At 36.8% G+C, this 21,996-nt stretch overlaps 1 protein-coding gene across 4 annotated transcripts; it reads left to right on the plus strand.

Moving 5' to 3' along the window:
- Window positions 1–6,693: 6,693 nt before the first annotated feature.
- Window positions 6,694–21,789, plus strand: LOC139119812 (cyclin-J-like). Of its 4 annotated transcripts, XM_070683718.1 has the most exons (6): window positions 6,841–6,976; window positions 12,344–12,458; window positions 13,450–13,827; window positions 14,247–14,531; window positions 18,407–18,566; window positions 19,751–19,995. In XM_070683718.1, exons 3-6 carry the CDS (start codon window positions 13,542–13,544, stop codon window positions 19,848–19,850), a joined length of 831 nt encoding a protein of 276 aa, XP_070539819.1. In that variant the 5' UTR covers window positions 6,841–6,976; window positions 12,344–12,458; window positions 13,450–13,541; the 3' UTR covers window positions 19,851–19,995. The 4 variants fall into 4 exon arrangements, with proteins under 4 accessions (XP_070539822.1, XP_070539818.1, XP_070539819.1 ...); XM_070683721.1 differs by lacking the exon at window positions 12,344–12,458 and having other exon boundaries at window positions 6,694–6,976; window positions 14,247–14,429; window positions 19,751–21,789; XM_070683717.1 differs by lacking the exon at window positions 12,344–12,458 and having other exon boundaries at window positions 6,793–6,976.
- The last annotated feature ends 207 nt before the right edge of the window (window positions 21,790–21,996 follow it).

Genomic DNA, 21,996 nt, shown 5'->3' on the forward strand with positions numbered 1-21,996 from the left:
TGGTAATAACGTGAACACCAAAAAAAAAGGTTGGAAGTGCAGTGGTCAGGCAGATTTACACGTAAAACCATCTGCTATAGCAGTCTGATTCATCCCTTGATATCAACAAAATCCTACCTCAGATAAAGTGTGTTCAGGACCACAAATAATGTATAATTAACCAAACAATCGTTATCTTACCTCCCATACTGCTTTCTATTGCAAATAATTACCTTGTATGGTTTCGTCAGATCAAGACTACAGAAAATCCGAATAAGCTTCCATCATATCACCTCTCGCAGAAATCATATATGACTAAGAGGCTATATTTACACATTTGCGTGTACTGTGATGAACAATACACTCCATCCATTCATGGAAGTGTTACAAGAAGGGTGAGAAATGCATTCTTGCAGCGTAGGGCCTCTAGTGTTCTTGTTCTTGTCGTTTGCATTGTTGTTTATGTTGATATTAGTCATGTTGTTGTTGACCAATAAAATTCAACGAACATAACTATTGTTGGAGTATGATTTTTGTTTCTTTCTTTTTAATATTGATTAGGATTTAGTGACAAGTATATTTAAATGTGTTGCTTCGGATTTTTCTTTCATCATCGACCTCCGCTTATTTTCACCAAGAGGTTAGTTACAGACCCATACTTTATCACTGTGTCGAAATTCGAACCCGGTCTTTGAAACAAAGTGGACTGTTTCGGATTGAGTTCACAGCTACATCGTTCAAATGCACCGACTGGGCAATTTTCAAAAATGCTGGTTTAGGGGCCCGTTTTACCACTGCTATCAGTGCTAAAACAGTATTTTAGATCGGTGGAATGAGCTCTCGTCCAATATGGCGCATATGGTAGCATGATATAATATAATTGTTCGTTTAAACCGCAAAAAGGCTACATTTTATCCAGCGAACTGCAAAAAGTAACACTTAAGGTAGAACGCGCCTTGGGGACAGAAATTCGGGCCTTCAATTTTATCAATTTTCTTCTGACATACCACTTGTGGGGGCTCATTTTGAAGCCCTTGGCGAAAGAAAAGTTTTCACCGTCTTAGTTTTTCGAAAATCGAAAATTTTATTTTTCCCCATAAAGTTAACACAGGGATGGTGGCCATTTTGAATTCCAAATATCGAGAAATCGCAAGTTATTTGTCTCTCTAGTACCAAAGTTTGCACGGTGACCCCTGATTTTTATTCTTGCTTTGGTAAGAGAATTGCTGAAAGTTTCACTGAGGAAAGTTTGAGCAAAAGTTTAAGTCTTTCACTTTCGAGGTGCATATATTACCTTAATTCAGTTAACCATGAACCATAGCAACAATATACGATAGCGACGGGGTCAGTGTAAGTACAGAGACGTTTGACGTTTATAGTAAGCCATCAATTCAAAGGCGAGGAATTGTCCCGGAAATATTAGCGGTTTTATCAGCATCTCTGTGTATTCCAAAATTTGCACTTTTCCCAAAAATTCAAGGGGCCAGCTGCCCCCCCCCCTTCCCCCAGCCTACGGCTATGCCCATTCAAGATTAGGTTGCGAGAGTAAACGTAAGAGTGAAAACAGTACCGCAGAATGAAGTCGTATTTAGGATTTGCTGGGGTAATCATGGATGGTGCATATTCCGATAATGCCTATCAAGGTTTGTACTAGTAAATGACGCGCATTCGTGTCGAATCACGCGTCACGGGGAGGGGGCGTCAATCTCCGACGTTTGTTTCTTTACGAATACATAGGTAGAGTAAAGAAAAATATAGCTGAAACATCACGATGTATGTTTGTTTGAAATAAAGCAATAAACAAAACATGTGAAAGCCAGAACACTTAGCACGCACAATTTGCCCCAACTATCACTCTGCCTTGACAACTTCACAGGGGCATAGGTACATATTAATCATATTGTAACTAAGGCGTTCAAAATGCTTGGATTTGTTAAACGAACAGGTAAATATAAACAATAGTACCGATGTGTTGATAACTTTGTACGTCTCTCTCATCAGAAGCCATCTAGAATATTGTTCTCAAGTTTGTTCTCCTAACCAAAGGTACTTGATTGTGTAACTGGAGAGAGTCCAGAAAAAATTTATAAACAGCCTTTCTAAAATCTTCAGCTGCCCACATTGGAGAGCAGGCGGGCATTTTTAGATACTACATTCATGTAAAAAAATGTAAATTCTTATTACAACATATATGATGTACTTGCACAGATTAATTTTTATACTCCCCTATAGCTCTGCCTCGTACACTTCTTTTTAGCTGTTATATCTGTGTTGATAACTTTGTACGTCTCTCTCATCAGAAGCCATCTAGAATATTGTTCTCAAGTTTGTTCTCCTAACCAAAGGTACTTGATTGTGTAACTGGAGAGAGTCCAGAAAAAATTTATAAACAGCCTTTCTAAAATCTTCAGCTGCCCACATTGGAGAGCAGGCGGGCATTTTTAGATACTACATTCATGTAAAAAAATGTAAATTCTTATTACAACATATATGATGTACTTGCACAGATTAATTTTTATACTCCCCTATAGCTCTGCCTCGTACACTTCTTTTTAGCTGTTATATCGAAGAGTAGCTGTGGGTCCACCGCCCATAGACGGTGGTGTTTTCAGACGGGATTCCTGCCTTTCACGGGCTGGTTTTCACTTTTACGATTTTAACGCCGCCACCACGCGTTAAAATCGTAAAAGTCAAAACCAGCCCGTGAAAGGCAGGCATCCCGTCTGAAAACATCACAGCTATGGACCTACAGCTAATCGAAGAGGTACTTGTGGCGTGTATCAAACGCGCTCCGGTCATTGACCTCAATGACCCGAGCGCGTTCGATACACGCCACAAGTACCGTTGCGATATCACAGCTAACTTCTTTTTAGACCTGCTTCTCATCATACGTTTTAAAATTTTCTTTTTTATCACAGAACCAATACTTTTTTTATAATATTTTAATGAACAAACTTGAAACATTTTTGGTAATTCCATTACTTTTAAACGCAATGTGCATAAGCTATAGGTTGATTTATACATGGTGTAATCTGTTTTTAGTTGTTTGTTTCTTGTCTTAGTTTATATTTTGTTTTCATTGTCCGTTTTTTCATGTTAGATTTTTTTGTTTTTGCTTGTCATTTTTATCTTTTCTCTTTTCTTTATGAAATGAACCTCTAATTAGGGCAACTTGTTGGTTTATTGATAAATAAATAATAAATAATAAATAAATAAACAAACAAATATGGCCGAATCTTAGTGAGAAAGTTGCGCTAAAATACAGAAAGATTGAAAATTTGATTCAGTTTTACCATTGTACATAATGTTTAGAAATATGCTTAAATAAAAAATTATGGGTCTTAGCCAACAGACAGAAAGAAAAATAAAATCCTTCAACAATAATTTTCGGCAACATGTTGCTTGAACCACACATTTTTTGTTTATTTGACCGAATTAAGAAACACAAATTATTGTCACATATATCTTCACCAAAAGTAATTCATGCATGGACACAAGATAGTGTTAAAACGTATTTTTGGTAAACAAGTCAAAACTTTTAATCAAACAGGTCGAAGCTTTCTTTCCCGCCATATATGAAAAGATATTCCACAATAAATATTAAAACCATTGATATTTGTATGAAGTGAATGACAGACGAAACGCAGAAATTGGCAGTTTTATTCAAACGACAAACCTGTTCGTTAAAAAACACAACGGGTTTTTAACCACAGGGTCCAGTAAACACTACATTAATTTATTTTTTACAATATATATATATATATATATATATATATATATATATATATATATATATATATATATATATATATATATATATAAATATACAAGCCTGAATTGTGTCAAAATGTGCGTTTATCTACCTTCTCACCATATCTCCGTATAATTTCAAAGAAAACTGCCCACATGTGTCAGTAAGTACAGTCCCTAAGTTGTTGCTACTGATCAGCATCGCGGACGAATATCGCTCTGACATCTTGTACGGTAACAGACAGGTGTGTAGGAAACTATAAGAAACATTAACGGAAATGACGCAGTCAGGAAACGTGCGGTAGAAATGTTCGGCTTACAAGACTGTATGATATTTAACCTTTACACGACATTGTCGATCCTTTGCAGTTTTGCAGTTTGGTACCACGAGAATGCATTTGCTTTAGGCCAATAAAAGTGAAAAGTCTGTTTCTCATCCTAGACATATTGCAAAAATGATGCGGTGAAGCGGTTTTTTTTTCTTCTCAATTTTTTTTAATTCTTCAACCAACAAGAACGCGCAAAAAAACGTGATAACAGCATAGGAATGCACGCAGAGATAAATGCGCAGCTATGTTGCTTTAGTATACAGCAACAATTCTGTCGTTCGACTTTTAGTGCAGCAATGCACAGTTTTGACAGCTTAATATAACAGTGACATATGTGTACAGTTCTGAATGGAATGTTAGTGTCAGTTACATGTATTTTGTTTATAGTTATGTTTTATACAGTACTGTGTTATGCACTATCGTCGCGTATTTTTGCTTTTTTAAAATTTTATTATTCATGAGCAGAAAAAAGGTTAACACGGCGGGGTCTCAATTGGCGCGCGCGGGGATGAGAAACAAACTTTTTATTTTTCTTTGCCGGGGGTCACTTTTGACGGAAGATGATTTTAAACGGCCAAACCTTTGAATGTCCATTTGATATTTTCCTGAATAGGAAATCACCGACAAAATACATCGATTCTTCTAAATACATACACATTGTCGACAAGCTTCACAAGCAAAGAAGATGCACTGGTATCCTACTCCTTGAACAGTTAAAACTGATGAAAGACAAGAGAAAAAACATATGGACAGATGGCAAAGTGTATATCAATTATTATATCATACCAGTATATAGATGGTGCAAATACAGCAATCTGATTGGTCGAGACGCGAAAAGAACCGTGGTACATTGGCGATATACCACAGCTGGCATACGCGCGAGCTCTCAGCTTGAGCAAAAATCCGTTTTTGACTTTCCACACCAGAATTTCAATATACTGTTATGATATAATAGCAATAAATCACACCCAGCTTCGGTATACCACTCGATTTTGACCACTTCACTTCATATATGTACTCGCTTTCGCTCGTGCATACATGTCGTGAACTGGTCAAAATCTCGTGGTATACCATCGCTGGGTGTGCTTTATTCTATTAATTCACGGATATTGTTAGTTTTGTGTTTTATATTGGCAAAAAATTGATCATAGTTCTCTCATAGACTACCATGAAGAGTAAATCAACATTTCGGTGAAATTCCAAAATCCAATTTCTTGCACAGTGTTCATTTGTAACCACGCTAGTCTACTTACGGAGCTTTCAGTAATAAAGGGGGTGTGGGCCGAGGGAATTTTGGGAGGGTCACTGTTTTAGAAAACTGTCCAAGGGGAGGGTCACTTTTTTATAAACCTATCTTTAACCAAGAGAAGGGTCACTTTTTATAAACCTATACCTTCATTTCTTTTCATCACGTTCAAAAGTAAATCTCTTTAATTGTTCAGCCGCAGTTTGCAACATTGCCAGACTGATCCGAACATAGGGAACTCAGCCCTATACATTTGTCCGGGCAGAGTATGCGTTTCGTAAACCAGCAAAAGAAAGACAAACAAACAAGAGAACAAGTCGGAGACTGAGTTCCCTGTTGGAAAACGTAGCTTACAAGCCTGGTTGTGGCAGGCTGACAAAAAAGGCTAGGTATACTCATGCTTGCTCCTCAAAATTTCAAAACATCCCTTATCTGGAATTTTCAACAAAAAGACACTTTTGTTAAAATCTAGTTGTGGGTGAGATAATTGCTAATACAGTTATAACCATGTCGATGTTGTATAGAGCAATGAATAACATTGTCTTGACATATCAATGTAGTCTATTTATGTTGTCTGGACCAGTCTATCCCCACTTGAGCCTGGAGCAACTTTTGGCAAAAGAGCGTACACTATGACGTCCTTATTAATAGGCTAATTCTCATTTTTAATTTAGCGCTGACAGATTTCCAAAGGGGTATTCTAATCCTTTCAAGGATCAGCCTTTGAAAAAAAGTACCTCTTTCCGTCGTTCACGGACCTATATGATGAACAAAATAATTTCCATTTGCCGTGATAATTGGAACACGCAAGGGTACCCGTTTTTCCCTCAGAGTGCAAGCCACCACTGGGGTTACAAATAACAGGGTGTCACTATTATCATTTATTCTTGTTGTAAATTTATCAAGATAATTACTCGCTTTTAATTCGTCTCCCTCTGCTCTCCCCTTAGATCACACGGACGAAGATAAAGGGCGGCGATTTTGATCATTTATTAACCCTTTCATGCTTATATATCCACTTTCGATTGGTTGTTGATATGATGAGATAGAATGCGATACAAGTTTTACAACTGGGTTGTATATAGACCTACTGAATATTGAGGTAAAATGCTCCGCGATCTACATCCAGTGCAGCGTGAAAGCTCGCTTTATCAACGATACAGACTCGAGTATTTAGCACAAGCGAATCCATACCTTTCAAACGCGAATCATGGAAGTGGAGAAAGGGCTGTTGCAAACGACAAACGTTTTACCGTTGCTTCTGAACAAGCGCAACATGCACATTATTATCACATGGTCTAATATCCATGTGTGATTGGTTGAAAGTGCGAGTTAGTTTTCTCCACGAGCTAGCCAGCCTTCCGGCCCCCTGGCATGGGTATTTTGAGCATGTGACGTTTCCATATCGCTCGTCGTTCGTCAAGTTTTCATTTCCGGAGGTTTTCAGCAATGTAGTACTGCAAATTACGTGAATGTCAGTCAGAAGTTTCTCAGTACCGCAAGAAACGTTACCGAGGCAGAAATGTACTCGACATTGTGAAGGTCTCAGACTCAACTCTTGGCACAAGACTAAAACTTCTCGAGCCCATCCACTGCCTGCTCTTTTCAGGCTGATCCCTACGTGTAGTGTTCCTGTTGCGTCACGAGCGGCTGCTGCCGAGTGCTGCTGCTGGTAAGTGAGACGCTTACTTGTGACATTGCTGCCGATGATGAGTAAATGATTTATGTTAAGGCAGTATTCTATAATCTGTTAACCATTGACATCGATCATTTGAGACATCGATCATTTGAGGTATGTATTAGGGCAACACTAACATACTTGGAATTGATGTTTTATTGTATACAGCCTAGAACTGTGAACTTGCACTTGCAGTAAAGTGTATTCCACCATAGACCTCTCTGAGTCCTGTTGCAGCAGTTTTGTCACGTGGACAGGGAAATCACAGTTCAGCTCAATCCTTTGTTCAGCACACCTGCTTTTTAGTTAAGAATGTCATTTATTGGCCAACACTCTATCTCCACAGCTGCCCTTACGTTAGTTGTAAAAATATTGTAAAACGCTGACAGAAGAAAAATTCAGATCTATGTTCTTGACTTTACCGTTTTAATACACAAATTACTGACTACCGTACTACTACAGTGCTAGTGCTACAATCATGATTCATGGACTGTACTGTCACGGAGGGGTCATTGTCGATGTACACGACAAGACTTGTCCGCACGTTGAACTTTACCTTTCAGAGTTTTAGCATTAATTTATTTTTCATTATACCAACTCGAACTTATAGTGATGGTATTATTATTATTATTCGTTCGCAATCTAGTGCCCAAAGAGAATATTACACCATGCAGTAAATCAAATTAATGAATTTTTCGATAAACAAAGTTATAATATGCCATGTTTTCTAAGGGTAATTTTATTATCACAACTGGAAGTTGTGATATAGAGGTGGTTTCAATCGGTGTTTGATGTCGTCCATTTCCGTAAACGACAAAAAGTCAAAAACTGCTGAACAGACTGCGTTGATATTTGATACCGATACATAGACTGGTTCCAAGGTTCCAATTCCGAAAAATGGAGCCAAACGGAGCGCCGGTTAGATAGTTTTGGGAAATTTCTAACCCCCCTTTTTATCTAATTGATTTTAGGGGTCTTTCATATATGTAGTTTTGGCATGTACACCAATCCTGCATTGTGGACTGTTTTATGAGTTGTTGAACAGAAATGAGGTTTTGATGAATGTTAGAAATATGCAGGATGGCTGATTCGAAGTATAAGAGATTTCTATGGTCTTTTGGGCATCAAAAGCATTAAAAAAAACATATTTCATAGTTTAGATTCTCACTTTTGAGATGACCCTAGGCATTTGTTAAGTAAACATCCTTGAGTCAATATACAGACTTTGACATTCCAGAGATTAAATATCCACAACCTCACATGTTACAGTCTTTCACTACAATGGTATGGCCCAAACCCATTGTTATCAATGGAGAGTGTGGACCTGTCTACGGGAAATTGGGGTGAACAGGTTAGACAATGACGTTACAAGTTGTAGGTTAGTTATCAAGGTAGCACCAGCATAGAGTCCTGAGCATCTGTCCATGTGTTCTCACAGCAAATTACAGGGAAAAAAATTATTTGAGAAGTTTCTCTCCTTCAAATAGAAGTATATTACAATTTAAACCTGGCATGGATAGATTGCTCTCAAATGATCTGAAACACAGTAATTGCCCATTAGCAACAAATTTATAGCAAGATTTATGTAAAGTTCATGAACTTACACAAGGTATTAGACAAAAGATTACCATGACTTTGCTACTTTTTCAACATTTATTTCAATCAGATTTCCCCAGCTTAGTGTATAATTTTGTAATCTTAATTACTGTCAACTTAGCTTTACTAACTTATTCATGCCTCATTATTCTTACATTACTGTTATACCTTATAACCAAAAAATTTCAAGAGATGCATATATGATTGTCACTTAACAAACAATTTACAAATATGTCTTCTGCTTTTTCTCCATATACATATACATGTCTCTTTTCTCATAAAAATGAGCTTAAAATCGCAATGTGAAAAATAGTCTTTCAGCTATATGTTGCTCATTGACTTCGTGGTCTGTCTAATTCACAGTGAGTGTGGTTGTTGATAAATGCCGATAATACTAGGCGGTCATTATGTCCAAGCGCCATTGGCAGTATTTTTTAACATAATGACCATAGGTCATTATCACATCTGGAAGTTGTGATATAGGGTTAGCTTCAACTGGTGGTGGACAGTGTCCATTTTCTGTAAACGACAAAAAGTCAAAAACCGCTGAACAGACTGCATTGATATTTGGTAGAGATATTCAGACTAATTCCAAGGTTTGGATTCCGAAAAATGGAGCCAAACGGAGCACCGGTTAGATAGTTTTGGGAATATTTTTAACCCCCCTTTAACTAATTGATTTTAGGGGTCTTTCATATATGTAGTTTTGGAATGTACACCAATCCTGCATTGTGGACTATTTAATGAGTTATGGAACAGAAATGAGGTTTTGATGAATGTTACAAATATGCAGGATGGCTGATTCAAAGTATCAGAGATTTTCATGCGCTTTTGGTAATAAAATTGATAAAAAACAACATATTTAATGTTTTAGATTTCTCACATTTGTTATGACCCTTAACATTACAGACTTGATGACATAACTAGCTGCTGGACCTGTTTACTGGTGCATTGATTTTGTAAAACATAGTCTATTAGCCTGGAAATGTGATTTTTGCGAATATTGCTTACCCCACTGATAAACAGTGTGGTTTGAAAATGGCTGGAATTTGCTACTTCGGGACTTTGTTTTCTGTGTGCATTTACTGACAAACTCCAAACCCGCAGCACCTACCCATTCAGTATTTCATGTACAGGTGTACCCAGAGATAGAGTATTTTCACAATGTGCCAGTTGTGATCAAGTGCCATTGGCGCTATTTTTAATACTGCAGTCAAAATTAAGCCTTTCAAATGATGAATTATTTCAATTGTAAAGATTGAAAATTAAGAAAGTCAAAAATCATAGAAAAACACACATTACCTTGCTAAAGATTGAGACTATACTGTCAGTGTAAATGCTCACTGTTGGATATCTAGTAAACAGACTAGAAAATTTTGGATGACTGAGAATTGCAAACTTAGTTGTCAGGCATCGAAATTGACTGTTGATGACTCGACATGTATTGATATTTATCAGAGAATACTGGACACATGAAATAAGACAGGATGACATGAATTATTGCATACTTTTTGACTTATGAAGCTGTGTAAAACAATTGTACCTTTGGCCTGTCTCATTTTAAAGTGACAAAACAAATGTGCAAAGGGATGTTACGCAATGTTTGCAGACCTCATTATATAAGATAATCACTAACCAAAACACAAGAACAAAGACAGACATTGTATATTCTGACAGCAGTTCAGTTTAGTACAGGAGCTGAACTGAATACAGACTTGAAGCACTGCCATTGACCAGACAGCTCAGGATCAGTGGCCATGTCAATCTTCCATGTCACACATGGTTCTGCAAGTTCTGTGCATCGTGCATATATATGAAAGGAAAAAGTCCCTTCAAATCAGTGTATAAACGTAAAGCATTTGTGTTTCAAGAGCTTACGGTTTGCTAGCCAGAAGGTTTATAGATATTCAAGCTTCATGAGATGTAACTTTGACATATTTTCATTAGTTTCGCTCCATGATAAAATATATTTTCTTGTTCTTTCCAAAATTCATGTGTAAATTATATTGTTCAACAGTCAACACAACTTGGGGTCACGTACAGTGCAGATAGCTGAAATTTGTCTGACTTAGAATTCATCTGTTAACAATGTTACACCACATACAGTATTACCGTACAAATACATTAGGGGAGAACCATTTGATTTTTGGGGGGGGGTATGGAGGAAATGGGTATGGGAGCAAATTTTTTTTTCCTGTCACAGTGACAGCAATTTTTTTTTTCTACTGTCAGAGCTGCATCAATTTTTTTTTTCCAAATGGAGTAGCAATGCAAATTTTTTTTTCTTTGTCATCGAGTTTGTGATGCGTTGTATATAAGGGAGCCGTCATTATTTACGGCCTGAAACTCAGAAATTTCAAGTGACACCCCCCCCCCCCCCGTCAACCATGATGAATTTGAGTAACTCCCCTCTCTAACTCTGAAATTTTGACTGATCCCCCACTTAGAAAAGTTAAATACAAATACATGTATTTGTAAAATTTACAAAATACAGCAACAGTAAAGACCTTTGAAATCCGGATGTACTCTGGTAGACTATCATCAGTTATCTCATGATGGTTCAAAAAAGGTGAATCCATCAAAATGAAATTGCAAGTCACAATAAAATAAAGATATAAAAGCTCACGCAGTATCTAACCATACAGTATATTGTTTAATTTGGATGGGTATTATGACAGGGTTTTCACTAGGATATCTGACCGGGCAGAATTTGAAAGTACAGGGGGAGAACACGTGAGAGGTTTAGGGGGAAAGTGTCACAGGGGCTTTCCCCTATCTTGCATGGAAAGTTTAAGATATCGATGTGTGCAATGGTGCAGTCTGGTGCGATCTGAGAGGTGTTTTTTAATTTTTTTTTTTACTAAGTGAAACTGTTAGAACACCCCAAGGGGAGAGCACGAGAGGGGGTTTCCCCTCTCGTATTGGAAATTTTGGGAAATTGATGTGTTTAATGGTGTAATCTGAGAGGAATTTCAGGTTATTTTGCATTTGGTAAAACTGTTTAAAAATGACATTGAACACTGCAATATTTTTTTACATTTTATGCATGATCAGTGTTTGTGTCACAATATTCAACAACCAAACAATGACAATACAATTTGTGAAAAACAGTTCTGTTTGCCAGAGACTGAAGATAAATAAATATACAGGAACGGAAAATCTGTGACCTTCTTGTGTCATTTCTCCAGCTGCCAGCTTCTAATGAAAAGCATGAATATGATATGTTTAACTGTCAAAATGGTCATTGAACTGAGGTAAATGAAAACATGTTTCTGTGATAATAAAGGATGAATTCACAACAGTTCAGTTTTGTCCTAGATCCTGTGAAAATTTTGAGAAATTGATGTGCGCTACGGTGCAGTGTAGTGCAATCCGATAGGTATTTTAAATTCGTCTTTTACCAGTAACACTGTTAGAAGACCCAAGGGGGAGAGCACCAGAGGGGTGCCCCCTCTCGCATTGAAAATTTTGAGAAATGGATGTGTGCAATGGTGCAATCTGAGATGTGTTTCAACTTATTTCGCCAAAAAAAATTGAGTAACCCCGTCCCCCTTTTTCCTCTCCACATTTTGAGTAACGCCCCCTGAAGTTTTCAATTTTTTTAGTGACCCTCTCCCTTGTATTTCATTACATTTGTCGTTCCTCAATTTTTCATTGTCAACTTGTACATCTTCCTAATATATTTATATTGAGAGAATAATATATTGATTTTAACACTAGTTTATTGACTCCTGTCTTGTGTTTTAAAATTTTCACAATTTACAGAAGTCAAAAAGTCCCCTTTAGATAGTGCCTATGCCATTGAGATATTGCAACAGAAATCCTGAAATATGATTTCTTGGGTCAGAAAAGGGAAGGAAAACATTGAGTGCACTGAGGTGTAAGTAGACCTATGTAGTGCATGCTTATATCATAAGTGCTGGGAAAAACATAAGAATTGCTTGTGGTAAAAACATTTGCGCCGCCTATGGCGGCGTGCCGGCAAAGAATACATGAGAATAGGGTTTCCAAATTTTGCTAATTTCTGGTGCATTGTGACAATTTTTTTTTTCACTTCTGTCTGTTATGACAATTTTTTTTTTCTCAGGTCATGGCAGGATCAATTTTTTTTTTCTTCTATCTCACCTGGCGACAATTTTTTTTTTCTCAAAATCCTCCATATCCCCCCCCCAGAAATCAAATGGTGTTCCCCTTATGTGTGCATGGCTATTGCATTGCCTTTTGTTATTGTTACTTTAGGAAAGATGAAAAATAGTAACATTTGTGGTTTTCAATTTCATAAAAGGAAGTGTAGACATATGGTTTGGGAACCCCAGTACCATTTCTACTGTAAACATATGGTTTGGGAACCCCAGTACCATTTCTACTGTAAACATATGGTTTGGGAACCCCAGTACCATTTCTAATATCTGGTATTATATCATACCATTATATTGATGGTGCAAATACTGCCATCTGATTGATCAAAACACGAAAAGAACTGTGGTATATTGGCGACATACTACAGCTGGCATACGTGCGAGCTCTCAGCTTGAGCAAAAATCCATTTATGACATTCCACGCCAGAATTTCAATATATTGTTATGATAAAATAGCAATGAATCGCTTGTGCATATATGTTGTAAACTGGTCAAAATCTTGTGGTATACCGTCACTGGGTGTGCTTTATTCCTTAAATACGATTGCATAAAAAACCTACATGTAGGGAACCCCTATAATTCATTGGCTATCTGTCACTTATAGTACAATTTTGTTGTGATAATGTTTGCACCATATTTCAATGTCATGCATGATTCACTCAGAGTAATTTGATTTTTAAAGTGCAGTATGATGCTTTCAATCAAAATTTTAAATTTGTGTTTAACTTACAGAATTATATATACCATCATAGCCCTCTGAAATTGCAATGAAGTACTCATAGGTTGAATGGAGTAAGGTATCTTCGTCAAGTCCTTTAGGTGAGATGGAAGTGTTGGAAGAGTGGTGGAAAACTTCACTTGCAAAAGATATCCATAACAGTTTACGAGCCAAAGAAGAACAGCAGACTGAGTACCATGCCCAGTCTCCGCAAATCAACCTGCGTCGTTATCTTGTGGACTGGCTTGCCATCATATCAGACCCAACCAATTTACATCTTTGCACTACAGCTTTACATCTAGCAGTTGCTCTGCTGGACAGATTTATGGATAAGTTTGATGTTGAAGAAAGCCAGTTACATCTTGTGGCACTGTCTTGTCTGTTAGTAGCAGGTTTGTGAAATAGTTCGATAGTTAAAAATTACTGTTATATTTAGCTCTTGAACTGCATATTCCCGACATTGTTCAAGTGTATTAAAATAAGGAAAAGTTTCATCATATTTTGTGAATTGAACCTAATATATCACCTTCAAGTAAAACAATTTCTGGGAAACATTCTGCTGTTGTTAGATTTTAATTTGTTTGGTCTTAGTCAAATTTTCTCAGAAAGTGTTTCCTTGATAGCATTGAAATTTAATTTGTAGGTTTCTACGTTTGGTCCAAAAATTTCCCATTTTGGATTAGTCTTGATATTTACGAAATTTGCTTCACTTTATCCAACAAATTATTAATGGAATGTGCTCATATTTGACAATTCCTATGATATAAGAAAACAATTGTTGAATTCTGTCTTATTGCTGTCTTTTTTACAGCCAAATTTGAAGAAAGGGATATCAATATACCAGAGATCAGTAGACTGAACAAGTACGTTGATTATTCATACAAATGGCAGGACTTTCTGCAGATGGAATTACTGCTTCTTGACTTTTTTTCCTGGAATGTTTGTATTCCGACATCTGCACATTTCTTGGAATATTACATCCAAGAATCAATAGGTGAGAATGATTTGCATGCTGGAAGAAAGCTGGAAAATCCATGGAAAGCTAAACTTTACATGGAAAAGTATTCCAATTATTTCCTGGACATCTCCTTGCAAGGCAAGTACATTTCTTGAAAATTGAATATTGTATGTGGCCATTGATGTTAGTTAGACTCTAAGAATCTGTTATTATTTTTAAATTGTAAAGAATTTTAGGAAGTTAAACCTTTGTTGCATAACCAAAATCTTTTATTTAAAGGTATGGAAATCGATCCCAGGGCCTAGGAGTGGCACATGTAAAACAGTGTGTATCTTTGCGTCAGAGGCAGAATAAATCTATTTATCCAGGAAATCTTAATCCCGACTGCTATGTTTGTACGCACATAGAGCCAGTCGACGTTAGGGACACACAAAACAACACGAGGAACAAACAGGCAGTGGTTTTGAACAAAATCAATGTACCCGGTACTTCACCGATGTCTGTAACTCAGTACATGAAAATATTCGTAGCTTGACGCACTTTGAACATAGCTCGTAACAAGTGACAGCGGAAAGCCCACAGAACTACGTGTACAACTATAACAGCCACTCATGTAGTTGGCGCTCAGTGAAGATTTTTCGATCAACAACTTTGACGGATGATGGACTGACCTTTTCTACCGCAATTGTTATCTCCCTCGATTCAGCACAAAATTTTCGTATGGACTGTGATGCAGTGTCAGTGTTACAGTTGTTACGTGATGGTAAATCCTAGTCGTATGTACGACTGCTGCGTAAACAGTCACTGAATAAATTTTGCACGCATTTACGAGCACTGGATATTACTACCGTTTTTAATCGAAAACCGTCCGTATACGCACATGACAGTTGTGATAAAAACAACAAAAAAAATCTGGCGTACATTGTTACTGCATTACTTTGACCAAAAAATCACCCAAATGCCGAACGGTGATCATACAGAACTCTGCTGCAGGTTTCTGGACTAAACGACCCCAAACCGACCGGGTCCCAGTCAACTGTGCCGGGCTCGACGTCTACTCTATCAGCGTCAACTCAAACTTTCACTCCAGAAAACTTTACCCAACAAACTGGGAATATACTAAATTTACCTTGAAAAAATTTCAAACTTTGTATCGTATTGAAAAAATCTTACCGGGGCCACGGAGCAAATTAAAAAACCAACAAACCCCAACAGAAACAGTGGAATGATCATTAGTGTGCAAGGTCGCTGTATTATATGTCAGGGTGAAAAAATCTAGCTTTGAAATTTCTGGACTGTACAAACGGCGGGGCAGAATTAGACAAGATTACGACCAATGTGTTACCGCCGATGGTACATAACGTACTGTTGATAGCAGGTAGTTCGGTGTCCAGTGAGAACACGATTCCGAATATATCACGGCTGTTGATTTGAGCTGCCTCCGATCGAAAATTTTCAACATAAAAACATGATATCAATAATTTTGCGAGATTATAAGTACCCGCTGTCTTCTCGCCAAATAGCTGCGATCAAGATCATTATGATAGAAGCAATTGACCGCTGAACACCTGCTTGCTGATCTTATACACAACGTGTAAAAATTGATTATTCCTGCTGAGAAATACGACAGCAAATATTGCAATGTGAATTTCTTACTATCTTCCTCGCAATGGTTTTGCATCTGTGTTTATTTTATCACGGTCACTGGACCATTTCTGACGATTTTTACTTACAAAGAATCAGTTCACACTCACAGTGGGAACACATTGCAAAGACGTTCACAAAATTTTCATCACATACATCACATTACCATAATCCCCGTTTCAAAGACGTAGGAAATGTATAATGACTTGTTTATCTTGAAAAATCCCGAACTGAAGCCTCTAAATACAAAATGATTTTTCTTCTGAACAACTTCCTGACAACTTTACAATCACACTCTGGTCATCACATGGCGGTTGTAACCGTACATGTGCTGCTGCCAATGGAGAATCAAAAGACTTCAAATCAACAGTCAAAACGTACGGAAAAAGTATCAATATCCAAGCAATGTAAAACAATAATTTTGATAAGGTCAATTTATTGTATATTATAAAAAATCTCCAGACCACTCGGAACAGTGTAAGATTATGATCTCACTCATTCAAATACTACACTCACACGGTAGGGTAAAAATATGGGAACTCAGATCGTTATATACTGCTTCCGTCAAACGAGTTCGCTTATCTAAAGACGGCAAAAATGGTAAAAAAGACGGTAAAATGACCATAATTATTATTGCTTGTCTCTGTAAATTTTGTCGACTATTCGTTAGTAGTTGTCGAATTTCTTGAGTTTGTCCGAAAACTATTTCAGTGAATGACGTAAGTTTCAAGACACCCGAGTGCGAATGCAATATCGATATGGAGATAGCAAAATCAGTCACAGACAATCGAGGAAGAACATAAGAGTCTATTAATCTGCGATTTAATTCATCCTAGGTTACCATGGAAGTAAAAAAGGTAATGTTGTGCCCTGGTTGGGAAAGAAAAGTTGATTAAGTTTTCAAAAAAAAGTCAGCTAATACTCGAACAATTTAGTAAAAAACTAGCTCAGAAAAACGTATAGAGAAGAACGACATCACCGATCACGGCGATCGTCAGATCTTTTATCATGTTTCAGTCTGAACGGTCAACATTTGATGCTATAATCTATGTCAAGTGTCTCTTTTTGGTCAAATCCGACAGAGATGAATCAATCACGATTTAGTTTCATCGCCCCGACCCGACAGGAAATAATGAAGCTCATGGGCACCTGTATACATGTAATCGTGGCATGAACGTATCCAATGCCCGTCCACTGCATGAGCCATTGACCGTGCATCGCGAGCAAACAACGGTTTTGGATGTCACGAGAGCATTTTTTTCGCAGTCTGTGAGCGGTTGAGTGGTTTGGGTAGGCTGCATACATGTAGAGATCGGAATCGAGTTGATTTCAGCGGAAAACAGTTAGAAAGTAGTTTTTCGTGCTCCGTCCAAATTGGATCCGCATGTTGCCGGTTTTGTCCATGGTAATCAGCAGAGCTGTGGTGGGAGGCCGTATAACGCCGGGAATACACGTCATCGTACTCAGGGCTATGCCACAACATACTTCCAAAGGCGATCTATCGTAAAATATCGTACTGCAGGTCAACAAAAACATCACCCATTCATAGGCCTACAGGTACACATATCAACGAACAAAAAGGGAGAGGCAATCTGCTTGAAACCATGAAGTAGTCCGTTTGTGTCTGAATTCATTGAGGCGCGTGTTCAGTAACCGTTGGTCAAGTTTTTTTGTTCAGTAGTAAGAATCGTTTATTCATTGTTGACATCGTAATCGATCCGATGTACACAACAAATGTTTGATCGTTTGCACCTTTGCGCGTCCCCTCGTGATTGGCAGCTGTTTGAATGCTTTCATCTATTGTTCGTTGGACGCTTCGAACACAGCATCGAAGCAGTTTTGGCATAAAAAATCAACTTAAATTGGAAAAAATGAGAGAATTTCGCCAACAGGGTGATGCCACAAGTATTCACAAAACGTAATATGTTTGAACAGTGCTTTAATTTACATCATGGTTGTTGAAAGATCCAGATTTTCGGGAGCATTCGTTGACGTTGTTACCATGTGCCACTCATGTTGGATTATGAATCCCCAGGGAGATAGGGGGTATTTATAGGCTTCCCCTGCCTTTAAGAACTTGTAAGTTCATTACAATAACCCAGAGGTTGTCCATGATTTCCAAAAAGAGAAGGGAGAAAATGTTTTAATATTGATAGAAAACATGAAGGAAATCATAGAAGAATGTTCTTTTGTCACTGTGTTGTAAGCAATACTGTAAGATGTAAGGTATTCAGCATCCCTTTGTTACCTGATTTTCTACAAGTCATATTTTCCCATGATATGAGAATATTTCACTGAAGCTTCAAAACAGCTCTTTTTTCTCTGAAATTTCAGCATAATATTATTTTCTTAATTTCTCTTACATACAGATCATGTGTTTGTTTTCTTTAATCCTTCTCTGGTGGCTGCATCATGTATTGCATCTGCTAGAATTTGTCTTCAGCTGTCTCCAACTTGGACAAAGACTCTGACTAAATTCACAAAATACACTTGGAATCACATAGCGCCTTGTATAGAAGTCATGCTTCAGTAAGTATTTTTTAATATCCATGATTCACGTATTAAAGTATGTTCGTTCCTATAGCTGGTAGTCAATACTTGGATCTCCAGTCTTTATACTCATATTTCACTACCATTTCCAATTCTGTGATGTGTCCGTAGAATACCATCAGTGTGTTTGGCTAGGATGAAGGAATACAAAAGAGCCCTGGTAACATTTCTACTGTTCCTCAGTTTGACTTGGATTTATATTTAAATAAAATTAAATTCTGATTTTATTTTGTATTGCTAATCAATCCATCAGGTAATTAGGCTAAAATAAAAAAAGAGATCGTTTCTGGTCACCACGCACGTCATTTTGGAAGCTGTACATCATGTCTTTTTTGGAGGGTTACATACTGGTACACATCAGTACAGCTATCCTTGATATCCCTGTTTGCATGTCCAAAAATACTTAAAAGAAAATGGAAGTATTATGCAGCCAGTGATAATAGACAATAACTGTTGCATCAATAGTGCCAAACCAGCATTGTTGGGACTTAAAAAAAGAAACGAAAAAAAGGGGAAAAAAAAGTGTTGCCGCATCACTTTTGCTTAATGTCAAGGACCAGAAACAGTTTTTTTTTTACCTTTTGCGGACACATCAAAGTTCTTAACGTTAACAAGCTGTATGGCGGCTTTCAAATGGCCACACTGTATATCCCAACCTTATCTTATATCAAAATAAGCTTGAGAGTTCTTTAACCCTTTACCTGCCCGATAGTATCACTTCCCCATCTGCCAAGTCAGTAAAAAGTGCTATTGAGCCAAAACCATATGCATTTCACCCATTTGGCCTGGTTTGTTACAGCAGTTTTAGTTTGTAAAAGTTATGTTTACAGTATCTCTGTCTTCAGGGACCTTCAAATCTTCAAGTTTTATTAAAATTCACCATATGGGACATGTTTTGCTTTACTAGTTTTAACCAACTTGACCTGATGGTGAAATATGAACTTGATAGGTATAGGGTTAAACTGTTATCTTGGCAAGTACCGTATGAACTCTAAGACCGTCCATTGTCTTGGTAGTGGTGCACCCTGTATTTCAAACCTACTGAGGGGTTGGGTTGGTATGGAGGAGTCAGTCAGTGTGATACACGTGACATCCACTTTGATATCAGCTCCAATTTGTTGAATTGTAAACCACATTTTAATACCATTTTCCTAATTCCACAGAGCCCATGATGCTGATGAGAAGGCTTGTAATCGTAAATCATCTGTTGTACCAAGTCACAATGGCTTTAACAGAGGCTATGCCATGACAAGAAAAACATGAAAACCATGGAAAACACTGCTGGACACTTCTCGTTAGAATCACCAATCACCAAACATGAACAGTGATTCTGAGCAAATAATTCTGCTGTAATCTGAAAACATGCAGTGATTTTAGTGAGAGACTTCATCATAGAGTTGATGTGATAAATGTGTTTTCCCCATTTTATAAAACTTAGTTGACATCAGGAACACATAACTTTGTTTCACAGAAAGTTTGGTTTCCAGAAACTAAGAGCTTCATCCGCCCTGTCTCAGGCTGCTTTGGCCCAGAGGATATGAAAGGAAAATATGAACCAAAGTAAAAAAATTAACATTCAGATTTATTTCATTAAAGTTTGGCTGAATCTTTCAAGATTTTTTGGCAAATACTTAGTGTTTGGACAAGTATGTAACAAAAGTGTGATGAGTTCTAACAACAGGATGCTGTCATGCAAACTTGCTTTTACAAAGTTTTTTTTTGTAGAAATCTGACAATTTGAAAGGAGTTTGCTATTTTCATTTAGAATCAAAATTTTGTATTATTTAATGTAAGCAATGCAATTTTGCTTGCCAGCAGGTTATTTAGTTATAGCTCTCTGTAATAACTAGCTTACTCTGTGAATCGAGATTTGAAGAAGTCACAAGCGTACTTTATGAATCTAGATCCAAAAAAGTCACAAAAACCTGAATTTTCTGTCTTTAATTATTATTTGATTCACAGTATTTGATATATATATTTACTAAAGATATATATATTTACTAAATTATGTTTACTGGTAAGTTGTAAAGTAATATCTGATAAAAAAAATAGTTATGCATGGCCTTTTAGCTCATTTTACTAATTAGTTTGTGAAACTCAAGATTTAAAAATTTTAGCATGCATTTATGGTGTTCCAAACTTGGAATAATTACAAAAAAGCATCGAAAAGTTAAGAAAGATCTGTAGATATTGTTTTCAGTTTTTCAGTTTTTTTATTACTTTAAGGCTCATTGTGTGATACCCTTGAAGAGTCTCTCAGTTGTTCTCATTTTGATCCATAAACATCAATTTCAGAGGTACTCTCTGCTATTCCAATGATAGTGCAAGAAGTGTAATACAAACTTTTTGCAAATTACATGTATTATTTTAAGCTTAGCTTTTTGGGGAGTTCAACATTTATTGTAAACTGCCTTTCCACTACCCAGCAGTATATTATCTATGATCACATAGTCGACAGATTGAGAGAAGAGTGCTGTATCTATTGGTTATTTCAGTAATTTGTCATAGTCATATAGCTGATTTATTTGGAAAGTTTGACAAATAGATCAGTCAGCAGTCCTTTTTTCAAACCATCGGAAGATTTTATGAACACTGTAACTGCAAATTTACAGCAAGGGTCAGCAGAGTAAGTAGCCACCAAATTGTCAATACACAATGTTCAGTGATCATTAAGAAAACTGTTTAGAAGTGTAAGGTCAGTCATGACTCCGAATAATTTTATGAAAGACTGACAAATAAGTATGACAAATTCAAGAAGGTATGTACAATTGTTTCTTTTCTCTTTTTGAGTGCATGAATTTATCAGTATTAGTATTGATAATATTGATGGCCCAATACTGGTAATTCGCTCTAGACAAAGTTTCCAACGTTTCACAACAAGAATTTACCCAGTGACATTTTCAGAGAAATTCTTGTCTTGACTGTACCATAACAATGACATGGCATGAAGCATTAAGTGATTACACATTGCATTGAGGGGAATACACAGTTTGAAGAAGTAGATAGCAAGTCTATTGATTTAAAAGTTAACTAAAATATAATTTATTTTTGTTTGTTCTCCAGTTCCAAAGCCTAAAATGAGTAAAATATAGCAATGATATATTCTGTATTTTCTATAGTGGTGTAGTAGAGAAAATATTTTATGTGTAGTAATCTTTTTCAGTTTTTTTTTTGTATGTGAGTAAAATTTAAATTAATTGTACTATGCTTTGTGCTACTTACAATCAATTTTTTGGACAGAATTGGTTCTTGGTAAAGACTAACTTGAGACCAATAACAGAGATTAAAGCAGTCATAAAAAATGACAGAGATTAAAAGCAGTCATAACAAATGTCTGTTTTCATGTATTAACAAAAAATGCTGGTCCCAGAATTTGAATTTTATTCATTTATGCATGGAATAATGTTTG

The sequence above is a fragment of the Ptychodera flava genome, chromosome 20 (assembly GCF_041260155.1).
Source record: "Ptychodera flava strain L36383 chromosome 20, AS_Pfla_20210202, whole genome shotgun sequence".
Classification (NCBI taxonomy): domain Eukaryota; kingdom Metazoa; phylum Hemichordata; class Enteropneusta; family Ptychoderidae; genus Ptychodera; species Ptychodera flava.